The 14046-nt window shown below is 48.0% G+C and overlaps 1 protein-coding gene across 1 annotated transcript; it reads right to left on the minus strand.

The window, feature by feature from the left end:
• Window positions 1-7938: 7938 nt before the first annotated feature.
• On the minus strand, window positions 7939-14033 carry BUD13 (BUD13 homolog). The gene is made up of 12 exons (XM_015883894.2): window positions 13816-14033; window positions 13606-13696; window positions 13151-13235; window positions 12968-13025; window positions 11557-12359; window positions 11099-11207; window positions 10885-10978; window positions 10443-10548; window positions 9925-10063; window positions 9519-9703; window positions 9286-9367; window positions 7939-8948 (listed from the first exon to the last, which is right to left on the minus strand). Exons 1-12 carry the CDS (start codon window positions 13932-13934, stop codon window positions 8855-8857), a joined length of 1965 nt encoding a protein of 654 aa, XP_015739380.1. The 5' UTR covers window positions 13935-14033; the 3' UTR covers window positions 7939-8854.
• Window positions 14034-14046: the final 13 nt, after the last annotated feature.

Here is a 14046-nt window from a genome sequence, read left to right on the forward strand (position 1 = left end):
AGAACGGATTTAGAGAATGATTTGTCAACTGACAAGCAAAAATATATTACCAATTTAGGGCTGTGATTTGCCTGCAACTTTTTAATCCTTGAGTTGTTGTTGAGTAGATTAAAGTGTCTGCTTTGATCCAGGCTTTTAGGCGGAAACATAAATATCGCCGCTGCTTGCGCTCCCTGCACCCAGACAGCAACTCTGCAGTGCTGAAGTGTGACACGCTGCCCCAAACCCCTGTGCACACAGGGAGGCTTTGCCCACCTTCTACATTCAGTGGCTGTGCACATCATGGGTCCATCACTTGCAGGTTACCCCCAGTGCTCATCCTGCGGCATTAATAAACTGACAGCACATCCTCTGCACACCCCTGCCTGCCCCTCACCTGCGCTCAGAGGATGCTGTGCTCCAGTTTCCATTTAAAGGCTGTTCTCTGCATCTCTGCCCTTTTGCTTGGCAGACTCCCAGCAAGGCCAGGCCCTACTTTTAGTTCTGTGAGCCCCCAGGTGTGGATGAGCCGTGGGATAAAGGTCCTGTGGAGCACCAAAGTAACACAAAGCTCAATAAGACCGGGGGAAGGCAGCTCCCAGCAGCACGCCATCGGCTCTCAGACAATGCCCCCAGAAATGTCACGGCAGCAGGGTGAGAATTACCCTGACATTTCAGTTAGTGGAAATTTGTATGGACTCGCCAATGTTTTAATTACGACGTAAAAGCCGCCAGCCACGGCGGGTCACTTCAGTTTGCAGCACATCCCAGCATGGGATACATGGGGCCAGATACATGGGGCCATGGCCCAGCAGTGCCCGTGCCCCCTCCCAGCGCCCTCCCATCACACTCCACATGATAAAGCATCACTTGCAACAACAAGAAGACATCAATGTTCTGTGTGATGCTGAAATCCAAAGCATCACTCAATTTCCAGCAACAGAACCCATTAGATCTCTGTTCGCTTCCCCCTCAGCCTTCCCCTCCTTCCATCCCCAGTTCAATACCACCCTATGTGACAACATCACCCAACCCATCTTTACTTCCCATGCCTTATAATGCAAATATCCTCCTGATATTTGCATTATAAGGCATGGAAGGAAATCAGTAGCTTCTTTATGTAAACACATGTGTACCAAAGCAAAAAACCTCTGCTGAGCCCAAGCCGGGCCATATGGGGCTACATAGGACCAATATGGGGCTGAGAGAGGGCACCAGCCCCTGCCCAAAGTGAGAGCACAGCCCGCAGCCAACGAGAGCTGAACTGAGGGCTGCCATTAAAATGTCACTGAGAAAATTATTAAGTTAAGGTAAACCACTTCTGCGCATCAAAAGCAAAGGCAATCAGTCCCAGGCTTGTCCCCCTAGGAAATTATGTGGAGTAATTAATCAAAAAGCTAATGAGAAATGTGTTTTCTTTCCTAGCCTAACACCACATCATATTCTTATTAGCCAAGGTTATTACAATAGTAATCATGCATGCTCTGAGTTCAAATTGGGTTTTTTTGCTCCACTGCCACCAATTTAGAAAGCCATTAATGGAGAAGATAAACCCTGATACGCAGAGCAGCCCTCTGTGTTGATTTCACCTGTTGTGTGATCACCATCATGCCCAACCTCTGCCCCATCAACACACGTTTGGTGATACCCAGCTGGAGGCTGAGTCCACGCATCACCCCACGTGCTAAAACCTGGAGTCCTTCTATTGCCCACCAACGCCATCACTCCATCACAGGAGGCCACCAGGTAGGCCAGGCATGATATGAGAGGAATGGATTTTGCTGCTGCATGCAAAGAAATGGAAAAACTCTATGCAGAAGGACGGGAGTGCTCTGTCAGGGTGCATCTCCGAGCCGCTGGGTGCCACATGCTCGAGCAAATCTGGCCTATTTATTGAGATGCCTTTAAGTGGGATCTCAGTGATTCTGTAAATCTGGCTGTAAGTGGGTAATTTGCTCAGCATTATGGGATCCCCCTGCACCCACCCCAGAGAACAGCCATCTGCCAATCTTCCCAGGCCAAAACGCACCGTCAGCAGCCCTGCAAAGGGAAAACAGCTCCACTTCATATTCAGCATTAAATAATTCAGCCCCCCTACAGAGGGAGCGGGGAGAAGAATGAGACTGACAAAAAACATAAAGATTTCCTATGCCACGTTAAAAATGCATTGACCTGATTAGCTCTCAGCACAGCCCTCCAGCACGACGCCTTCGCACACATCTTATACAGCACCTTTCCTTTCTCCTTTTGCATTTGGGTGGAGGGAGAGGTCTTGCTGCAAATGGGCATCCCTTTGTGCAAGAGTCATCTCCCACCTTCCTTTTGTAGTTCAGCTGCCACCTGGTTGGGTCGGGAGAATTAAAGAGGTCTTGTTGTGTTTTGCCAAGCTGAAAGCCCGCCCAATGCCCTGGGCGTGCTGCCCCCTAAGCCAGCTCCAGCTCCAATGTGTAGATTAATGAGAACCAGCGTAGCAGAAGAAAGACTTTAGAAGCCCAAAAGCAGGGCCTGCAGCCAGCCTGGAGGGCGCAAAGCTCTCCATACTCCCTTTGATTGAACAGCAAGATGTGGGTTACGCTACCCATGCACCCAGCCCAGGCAGGCACCCCTCTCTGCTCAGAGCCCTTAAAGAAGAAATCTCTGAGCTGGTTATCACAAGCAGGCTCAAACATTATGACTTTATTACAGTCATAAAGCACTCCCCAATTACAGGCTGGGTGGTGGCAGTCGGACACCGCAGGGAAACTGAGGCACAGGAGGAGCCCACAGAGCAGCTGAACTCAGAGCCCCGCACCGACCGCCAGATAACACAGCTTAAATGTGTTTATTTCCATCCAGGCTGCTTTTTAATTTGATTATTTATCTCCCGTTTAGCCTCTGACAGATCAAAGGCTCGGCAGAGGGGAAGCGGAGCCGGGCTACGCATGAAAATGAGCCTTGATACATAATTAATTAACATAAAACAGTTTCATTAGGAGATGGCGTTACACGGCTGTTTGTCTTAAAAATTTAAGCTGTGTAAAGAGGAGGGAAAACCCATCCACCCCCCCTCCGGCAGAGCATTGCCAGCTCACCCCATAACCACATCCCAAACCTGGGATATCACGCCCCATCCCTCTCCTTTCATCACGCTCAGCGTCGCCTCCCGTTGATTATTAATCTGTTTTTAATTCTATTAAGAGACGGCCAGGAGAAAGAGTATCAATCCTAGATTAACAAGGTTATTAGCGCTTCATTATGCGAGGTGTCTTTGTAATTGAAAAGGGAGAAAAGGAAGCACCATAAATATCCGCAGCCTCTTTTTGCTCCTCGGGGTTTACGGGTGGCTCCTTTTATTCGTGAGGATATGGAACCATAAATATTAAATATCTCCTGAAAAAAAATAAGAGAATCAGAAGAAAGAGAGAGGATGCCCTCTGGATATTCCAGCGCCGAATGTTCTTGCATTTACAAATATTCATTAACTGGGATCTACAAAGTTATTTCCACCAAGACTCAGAGAACGAAGCAAGAGAGAGGGGGTTATTTAAAAAGTAAAAAAGGAAGGAAAAAAAAATAGAGTCTAGAGTAAATATTATTAGTAATTTTTATCTCTGTGTGTCCCTAATTATCCCGCTATTAGGAGAACTGCACATGTGTATATGCAGTCGCTAACCTGGCGGGCGTATTGGTTCTGTGCTCCTAGCACAATCCCAGGGCACAATGTGTTGCTGGAGCCCAGGGGGTCCTATGGAGGGTCTATAGAGGGTTCCACATCAGCCCTAACCCTCAGCCCTATGCTTCAGCCCCATCTCTCAGCTGTCCCAGCAGCTCAGGGTGACTTACACAGCCTCCAGCCTTCACCAAGCGCCCACCACTCAGAGCCGCCGCTGCCATTTAGAGTGAAATTAAAATGATAAATCTGGGGCTCTTTTTAATTAAAAAAATAATAGGAGATCACTGCAGGGAATAGTTACAATAACGTGTCACCTGCCAGAACCCACTTTAAGAGCTATTAAAGAAAAAAAAAGACAAGGGGGGAAAAAAATAAGAGCCTGGTAGTTAGAAGAAGGCGCATTTCCCACCATCCATCCACGCTGAGCAATGCAAGGGAGCAATGCAAAGCTCAGGGAAGCATTACCAGGCAGGAAATCACAGCATTTCATAGAACCCACTTCCATCTGTTTCCTGGGGTGAAATACAGACAGATGCACGGCTCACCAACCTGCCAGCACAGTGTTGTGGTCCCTCCTGCACCCCACACCATGGCCAGGGGTGGCAGGGGGCAGGTGATGTCACCCACCAGGAATTAAGCTCTTAATCTTGACTAAACACATTACTGATGAGCTCATCAACAAAAATCTAATTATTATGTGTGAGGCCAAGCTTAATTGCTTGTCCTTGACATGAATAATGCACCACGTAAGCCTATTAGCCAGTGTAAGCCTATTATTATTATTATCGTGCTCGCTGTCAAAAGTATAAAAGCAAAACAGTCGAACAGGGGGGAAAAAATAATGTTATGCAATTAGCAGCAAAATGCCAGACAAATAAGCTCATTAATTCTTGGAGGGAGCAAACTCTCTCAGTAATTAGCAACTGCCCATTTCGGGGCTGGTCAGGGGTGAAGCCTGCGCTGCTGGGGCAGCTCAGAGCCCAGAACCTGGGGATGGCAGAGAGCAGAAGCTGGGTGGCATGAGGACAAGCATGTGGGACAACACAGCATTGCCGACCCCAGGCAGCAGCTGTAGGTCCCCCTTCTCCCTGCCCAAACACCCTAAAAGCCACAGTTGTTGGGACGGAGCTGAACACAAAGCTCAGGGTGCACCCCAGCACCTCTCTACCATCACCTGGAACCACACACCGGGCGCAGCGACCCTTAACCAGCCCCAAAAGCTGCTCGGTTCCTCCACATCATTTGCTAATTAAATCCCACTAATGAGAAAATCAGGATGCAGGAGCTGACAGAGCAACGCTGCCTCCTGCGCACGCACTCCTCGCGGACTTATCACTCGTCACAGGATGTTTACAATAATTTTTAATTTGTGCAATTATTAATCATTTTTTCTATCTGCCTCATTTGCATAATAATTACTCTGCTTGGTGTTTGCCATGACTGTGAATGACAGTGTTTTAAATTAAATTAAGATTTTAATATTCCTTTTTCTTTTTTTTTTTTTTTCTTGGTTAAAGCTAATCAAAGTCGCTGTTAAGATGCCAAGAAAGGGACTGCTGCCCTTCCAGAAACAATAATCAAGTGATCCACTCCCCAGCACTGCTCACTTTGTCTCTATATCACCCCTCTCATCCCAAAGGATCCCAGAGTGTTTCCCAATTTCTCTGCTGCCACAACCGCTCACACACAGCCATGTCAGACAGCAGAGCTGTGCCAAAGCAGGACGCAGACCAAGGGCAATGGGACAAGCCATACTCCCTCCTCCCTGGCCAACACATGTTGCATTCACAGGGTCAGAATGAGAAGGCATACATAGGGAACAACTTGTGTGCTCAGACCTCAGGTGGGGCTCCAGAATACGCAGCACACCCCAAACACCCCTTAGCACATGTGTGCTGCGGCGCCCAGAGCTGCACTTATACCTTATGCATCCAGCCCTGGGCAGGGGCAGCCCTCTGTGCCACAGGCAAGGCCAAACCCGGTGTGCCAGCACCCTCTGCCGGCTGAAATGGCCTGGTGGGGGGAGGCAGCACTCATCCTCACCGCCCTCCTGTTCCCTCTTGAGGTGTACGAGCTCTCATCAAGGTGCAGGCAGCTTTCCTCTTCTCACTGTCCAACTCAGATGCGTTGGATACCTTGCACACGAAGCCACCATCCCACATACTGGATCCTGCAGTCATCACAAGAGATACCAGAGCCCAGCTCCATACTCACAAAGGGTTTCTGCTGCCTTTGGAGTCACTCTGAGAGGAAAAGGGCAGATGTATTCACACTCACTTGTGTCAGATCTTACTGCCCACGCAGAGCTGTGTCCCCAGCCCCCCCTCTCCACTCTTCAGACACAGATGGGACACTGCAAAGCAGCTCTGGGCTGGAGGTGTTCCAATCCAGCCTGTTTGCAGACACACGTGATCCACCAACAGACGGAGACAGGCAGCTCCCCTGGCCCTCCTGAAGCTGCAGAGCCATTTCAAAGCCCGTATGTTATTATCCACAACAGCCATCACAGCATTTGACAATTTGCATCTGGGCAACGATACAAAAGGCTTCATTTTTATGTGTAAATTACACCAGCTAAACTCTCCTGTACTCCACTGCTTTGCACAGATATATCTTAGCAAGAAAGTCTCCGGTAATAAAACCATAATACACATATTATAAATTCAGCACTGTAATGAACTCTGCTATAAGGTCCCCGTGGTAGTAATAAACATCTGTACCTACATCTACAATTTTAAAACTGCAGCCTTGAAAAGAAGTTGAGAAAGTCTTCAATGCTCCACTTGTATGCCAGCTCCTGAACCGCCTTCTCATTGGCCATCCTGGCAAAGTACTGCTGCTCAAATCCATTAGACCTACAAAATAACACCAACAAGACCATGGGCTACTGTGCACATCTACTAGAGCTCCCTTTTGTCCCAGAGCATGTCCCTACCAGCCATTCATGACTGTAAGCAATGATAAGATTGAATGCATTGCATCTCACTAACTGTAAACTCTCTAAGTCAAAAGCTCATTTAGTTTTACTACCAATGACATCAGTGTATCAGGAATACCCACCAGTCCACGCCATCCCAGCGATGCCCAGGCCATATATTAAATCTGTTGAGAGGAGGTGCTGGCCCACTGTACCTAGGTTTCTCTAGAGACAGAAACAGCACTACAGCCATTTGTTTCTTCAGTGCAATCCTGTGGTCACATTATCCCCAGCCTGGAACATATACACAGACCCAAAGCACTGGCTGCATTATAGCCAAAGAGCTCACAGTGGAAACTCCAGACAATACCATTAAAAAAGCTGAAGTTTGTTGACTACTTAAGTCACTAGATACTGCACTCTAAGCAGTAACAGAAAGTGCTAACAGGTCAATAAAAGAAGATGCCACTGTGGCACTAAATCCTGAAGGAGAACTTGAGGACTCAGCTTTACCTGTGTGAATTCATCAGCATGCCTGGATGCCAACCAACACAGATGCTCCCCAGCAACACTTTAACTACCAGCCCTCTAAGACAAACCCTGATACAGCATTAACAGGCAGCCAAAAGCAGATGTTGTACAGTGGTTTGAGACCTTTACCTTCCAAGTACTTGCTACTTCTCTCCTGCTTCCTGAGCTCCTGCTGCTCTCTCCACAGCATGTCAGCTGACACCAAGCCAGCTTTGACCCCAGACATCATCTTGGCCTGCAAATCAAACAAGAATCACATTTCACTGCTTATAATAGTAAAAACATTCAGGCAGTAATGACAGCAAGATCCACCCTCACCTCCTAAAAGCTTCCACTGTTTGTTCTGAACTCCTCCATGAGCTTCACTTCATCTGGATGCTCATCAATAAACTGCCACCTGAAGCTCAGATAACAGACCAAACAAACAGCTTAAGACAATAAAGAAAGAGATCCATGCTCTCTAAACAAAAGGGTCCGGTGGAGCAGCTTGGGAGCTTCTTCTTGCAGCGGTGGCGTTCAGTTGTGAGGTACAGTGGTGACACTCATTGGTAGAGCATCTCAGGCTCACAACCTTCCGATGCTGTTGCTATGTAACCCTTCCATACAATGTCTGTTACCAACCCGTTGTTTTTAGTTAGAAATGCTTTCTTGCAATCAGGGATGGAGCGCAGCGCTCTGCTTGGCCTCCAGCTGCAAGCTGGACAAATCTAATCACAAGAGAGAGGTTATGCTTCGTGCTGAAGCGAGCCCCCAGGCAGCAGCGCTAAGAGCCATCAGCAAGGCTGTCCAGAGAGAAAGCTGTAGGGACTAATCCATGACCATTAGCTACTCTGAAGAAAATAATGGCCAAGGGAAACAGTTTAAATGGCCTCTGCGTGTTTATTGCCACAAGAAATTGACCCCCAAGGAGCTGCTGGAGCTTCTGAAGACTTTGCTGTCAAATATAACATGGCGTGTTGTTCATTCAGCCATTTCTAGTAGAGAACTAGAGTTATATGTACAGCAAGCAGCTTCTTGCCACATACTGACCCACCTGGCACAGCTCCCATAAGGGCTACAGGAAGCTCTGCTGTGCTAACTTCACTGCAAGCCAAAGACTCCAGGAACCAGAAGGGTTAAGAGTTACACAACATTGAACAAGCAGAAGCTCTCTGGGCTCATTAGCAAGGACATGGAGAACATGGGGCAGACATAACATGAGCCCACAGGTAAATCAGCTCACAGTATTAAGTTGTTTCAGAGCAAAAAACACCCTCTGGAAGAACTCAGCCATAGCTGAAACCACAACCGTGTGCTGCAATAGGCCAACACACCAGATAGGATTAACCCTCCATGACTTAAATCCCAGCATGCTTCCACCATGAAATAAACCTGAGATTTAGGACATCTGAAGACCTGTCAACTGCCTTCAGAGGACAAAGCATTTGGCATAGAACATTTCAACACAGTTTCTACAGTTTATTAGTAAAGAAATAAGTGGGTCAGACACCAGTGTCTGCAGCACCTCATGAAGGAACACCAGGGAGCAGAAGTGTTCCTCTGTGGGCAGCAGCCACTCCAGTTTTTGGCACTGGTCCTTTCTGGCTGGCAGGAAAATCCTTTTCCAGCAGCTCTCCTCTAAACACAGCCTTGCTTCCAAGAAGACAATCCACTGGGATACTGAATGCCAAGAACAGTGCTTGGTCCAGGCAGAGGAGCCGTTACTTTTGGCTCTGGCAGTGGTAGCAGGCAGATCTCAATTCAGTCGTGCTGTTTCACATGGTTATTTCTTCTATCTACATGTCTTCAATGCTCCACTTGTATGCCAGCTCCTGAACTGCCTTCTTATTGGCCATCCTGGCAAAGAACTGCTGCTCAAATCCGTTGGACCTACAAAATAACACCAACAAGACCATGGGCTACCGTGCACATCTACTAAAGCCACAAAGCTTTTAAATGACATCACATGTTTGCCACTACTTTTGCATCAACACCTCCAGCTGAGTTTCCACTCTGAGCTGTGGCAAACAGCAGGCAGTGCCACAACAGATCAGAACAGAACCTGGCTCCCTTTTGTCCCAGACAAGCATGTCCCTACCAGCCATTCATAACCATGAGAAGTGTTAAGGTTGAATAAGTTGCATCTCACTCACTGTAAGCTCTCTGAGGCAAAAGCTCATTTAGTTTTACTACCATTCAATGACATCAGTGTATCAGGAATACCTACCTGTCCACCCCATCCCAGCGATACCCAGGCCATATATTAAATCTGTTGAGAGGAGGTGCTGGTCCACTGTACCTAGGTTTCTCTAGAGACAAAAACAGCAATACAGACATTGGTTACTACAATGCAATCTTCAGGACTCAGCTGCCACAGCAACCTCACACTGTTCACTGAACAGCAGCTGCATTTCTATGCTCCTTGGGCATTAAAACCTGCACCAGCACAGCTTTCCATACCTTTCTTCTCCTTGTTCTCTTTGGCTTTTCTTTTTTTGATGAACTCAGCCATGGGGTCTCCTTCTCTCTCTTGTTCTCTCAGCATTCGATCCAGATCTTCATCGTCAATGTAACGGGCCAATGGTTTCTGCATTTCTTTTATTGCATCTTCCACATTCTGCTGCTGCTGCCTTTCCTGTGCTAATCTAAAAACACATACAAAGTACCACCTCAAAACTAAGGAATAATTTACTGCCATCTGCTCAAATTGTAGTATTGATCAGAATCTACTGTGTGTAGCATCCCTGAGAAGCACCCAGCAACAGACAGGGTAATCCCACACAAAATAACCTGGTCCCAGGCACAAAACTCATTGCCAACCCCCAGTCTGCAACCTGTAAAGTGACATGTCACCAAGACACCTTACCCCTTTCCCCATCTGGCATATTGCTCATCATGCAACAACTTTGCTTCATCTTTCTGCTTCTGCTCAAGACGTTCCTGCACAAGGTCCCTCTTGCGGCCTGACTTGTCGCGGAAGATGGTTTCCGTGTGTCGGGATTCCTCTAGGGATAACAGATATCCTGAGTCACTCACGTGGGAATATTTCAGTTTCCAAACCACTCCATAGCTCATGCAATGAGCTATAGGTGTAACAGCCTGCTCCTTCAGATCAGGAATAGCAGATGGGGCAGATGAGACACAAAAGCCTCACAATTGTCTCATTGGCACCTCTTTGAAATCACCACTCATAAATTTCTATTTTAGAGACCCAGTGGCTTTTACCTGTGTATATTCATCAGCATGCCTGGATGCCAGCCAACACAGACACTCTCCATCAACACCCTTACTACCAGCATTTTAAGACATGCCCTGATACAGCATTAACAGGCAGCCAAAAGCAGACTAAAAGCTGATGTCTGTGCACTGGTTTCAGACTTTTACCTTCCAAGTGCTTGCTACTTCTCTCCTGCTTCCTGAGCTCCTGCTGCTCTTTCCGCAGCACGTCAGCTGACACCAAACCAGCTTTGACCCCAGACATCATCTTGGCCTGCAAATCAAACAAGAATCACATTTACTGCTGGCTGAGAGCTGCCCAGTGACTCACAGGTATGATAAGGGGAAGTTACACGAGAGGCAGCTCTGTTACAAAGCCACTTTGCTGCCATCTTTGCAAACAGCTTCCACAGACTTCCAGAAATACAGAGTGCTCATGCAGAGCTCATCTTCCATCTACCTCACACGTGGTCTTATGGCAAACTGACAGTGTGGCACAGCTGCATTTACAAGCTATATATCTGCTCTACCATCTGTAAGCCATCACACTGTTAATGATTGCTATCAGAGGAAGCAATCTTCAGCACAGACGGAAAGACAAACCCCTTACCTTCTTGGGAGATCCCTTCTCATCTGGGTAGCGATGATCTGAGAGATTGGAGGGACTCCTTGAACCACGCTGACCCTTTCCAGAAGGCAGAGCCCTTTGAGGATGAGAGAAATTGGAGCATGAAGACTTGCTCTAAACACATTTAAGAGGACCGTGCTTATGAGAATCACTCATAATTCACATTATGAGAATTCACATGTGGAATAGACCTAACCTGTGATTCTTCCGCTGGGGAGAAAGGTCTGCCTCAGAGGCACTTTGGGCACCTCTTCGTGGAGGTGGAGAATCAGAGTCATGACGCATCTTTTTTACCGAGGAAACATCTGCAACACAAACATACATTAATAAGAACCACCAGAGGCCTAAAGATGGTGACAGATGAGATAACCCACAGTAAAATCAAAACCTTCAGTGAGGTAAAGCTGTAGGGAAAGAACAAGCATTGACATCAGCCTTTATGTTCCATTCCTTCTGAACATGCACTGTTCAGAGACGAGGCTTAAACTTCATTTTCCCTTTGGACAAGCATTTAAGACTTACACAAATTACTTTTAGGTTAATTCTTCTCAAAGTAATCAGAATACAGCATGACAACAAGTTTTACCAACAGAAACAATAACCCATCCACCACAACTCTATGTTTTTGCATTACGCATTCTTATACATGCTCACCTTTTTTTCCCATTGCTGAACTGCTTCTTACAGGAGAGAGATCCGGAGAGTCGTGACGTTTCCTTCTGGGGGGTGACAGGTCGGGGGAGTCGTGACGTTTCCTTCTGGGGGGTGATAAGTCCGGAGAGTCATGGCGTTTCCTTCTAGGGGGTGACAGGTCAGGGGAGTCGTGACGTTTCCTCCTGGGAGGTGACAGGTCTGGAGAGTCATGGCGTTTCCTTCTGGGGGGTGATAAGTCTGGAGAGTCATGGCGTTTCTTTCTGGGGGGTGACAGGTCAGGGGAGTCATGGCGTTTCCTCCTGGGAGGTGACAGGTCTGGAGAGTCATGGCGTTTCCTTCTAGGGGGTGATAAGTCTGGAGAGTCGTGACGTTTCCTCCTGGGGGGTGACAAGTCTGGAGAGTCGTGGCGTTTCCTCCTGGGAGGTGACAGGTCTGGAGAGTCATGGCGTTTCCTTCTAGGGGGTGATAAGTCTGGAGAGTCATGACGTTTCCTTCTAGGGGGTGATAAGTCCGGAGAGTCATGGCGTTTCTTTCTGGGGGGTGACAGGTCTGGAGAGTCATGGCGTTTCCTTCTGGGAGGTGATAAGTCTGGAGAGTCATGACGTTTCCTCCTCGGGGGTGATAAGTCTGGGGAGTCGTGGCGTTTCCTCCTGGGAGGTGACAGGTCGGGGGAGTCACGCTGTCTTTGCTTGGAAGGTAAGAGGCTGGGAGAATCATTTCTTTCTTGTCTGAGTGGGGACAAATCTGGTGAGTCGTGCCGTACTCGCCTTGGTGGTGAGTTGTCTGGGGAGTCATGACGTTGCCTAAGAAAGTTAAATAAGAGTCAGCTTACTCATTTTCTTTTCTTGTCTTCAGAGTGGAAACAGAAATCAAATGAGATCTGTGAAGTCACCAGTAGGGTAACATACAGTGATCTGCATTACTGAGCAAGAGATTGCACAAGAACAATTCAAGAAGCACTCTGAGACGTCAATCAAAGAAAAACTCTTAACTGTATCACTTGAAGCCTTCATTAAACCTTATTATGCTCAAACTATAAACCCCACTCTGTGCCCTAGAATAATCATCTTCTCACAAAGCAACACCTGATCCTGTATAACTACCTCAGAAAAGAGGCGTGTCGTAACACCGCCATCCTCACTATCTTACACATCTGCAGTCTGTCATCACACAGATGGCTCTGATATCAAAGGACTGTGGGATAACTGCTCATGAACCTTGCAGAAACCCAGACAGCAATGCCAGCTGGATGCACTTCTCCACCAGCCAGAGTGGATCCAACATGGGAAAAGGTATCCCTGGGAAAGCTCCTTCACACACTTTGATTCACACCTTGAAATTGCAGAATGAGGCAGGTGAAAACAGAAATTAGGATTAATCAGTGCTGGAGTTTATAGCTGGAGATCCTTACCTTGTGGTAGGTTTGGCAGGGACTGAAATATCTGAGCTTTGTGATTCTTCATTCTGGTCTGAAGGAAAAACAATCAGTAAGCAACCACCATTAAGGTTCTTCATAACTACCCTTAGTTTGTGATGTCACTGTTTAGAACTGTACAAACATTCAGGCAGAAATGACAGCAAGATCCACCCTCACCTCCTAAAAGCTTCCATTTAGCGTTTGTTCGGAACTCCTCCATGAGCTTCACTTCATCTGGACGCTCATCAATAAACTCTGCCACCTGAAGATCAGACAACAGACCAACCAACACAGCTTAAAACAATAAAGGGATCCATGCTCTCTAAACTGAAAGGTCAGCTAGTCCTGAACTAGAAATGATGGATCCAAGGGAAGAGAGAAGCTGAAGGCAAAGCCCTATCTTAATTGCCATGTTATCTTCCTACTCATGTTCACAGACAGCACTCAGCACATTCTACAGCCGTTCATCTCGCTCTGCCTCACCACACCCGGCCGTTTTAAGGCTCTAACAGCCGCCACAGAGGCTCAGCCCCACGCTTTTAGTCTTTGTAAGCGGTGGTTCCAAACGTAACCACCCCATACAGAGACTCCTCCTGCCCCCATTGAAGACCAAGCCGTGTCTATGCGCTCACCACGGGCATGTCGCCTTCATCCTCCTCCTGCTCCTTCTCGGGCACAGCGGCGATGCTGCTCCATCCCACATCGTCATCCACGATCCGCATCCTGCGGGCACACACAGAGCCCAGCATCAGCGGAGCGCCCGCCTGAGGCCTGCAGGCCTCACCGGGATGGGGGGAAGCAGATGTAGGCCTCAAGGGGAAGCCACCACCACCCGCACTCACCCGGCTCTGCCGGAGCAGCTCGGGGGCTTCTTCTTGCGGCGGCGGCGGGGCTGCTCGGCGGGAGGGCCGCTGAGGTAACGCTGCAGGTACTGAGCCTTGGAGACACCCTGCACCGCCATGACACCGACACCGGAAGTGAAGGGCAGAGGAACGGCGCTGTGAGGTAAAGGCGGCGGGCGGGACTTCCGGTGTTAATGGCGGGGATGAGTGGGCGGGGCTTCGAGGGAGGGG

This window comes from Coturnix japonica, chromosome 24 (genome assembly GCF_001577835.2).
Source record: "Coturnix japonica isolate 7356 chromosome 24, Coturnix japonica 2.1, whole genome shotgun sequence".
Taxonomy (NCBI): domain Eukaryota; kingdom Metazoa; phylum Chordata; class Aves; order Galliformes; family Phasianidae; genus Coturnix; species Coturnix japonica.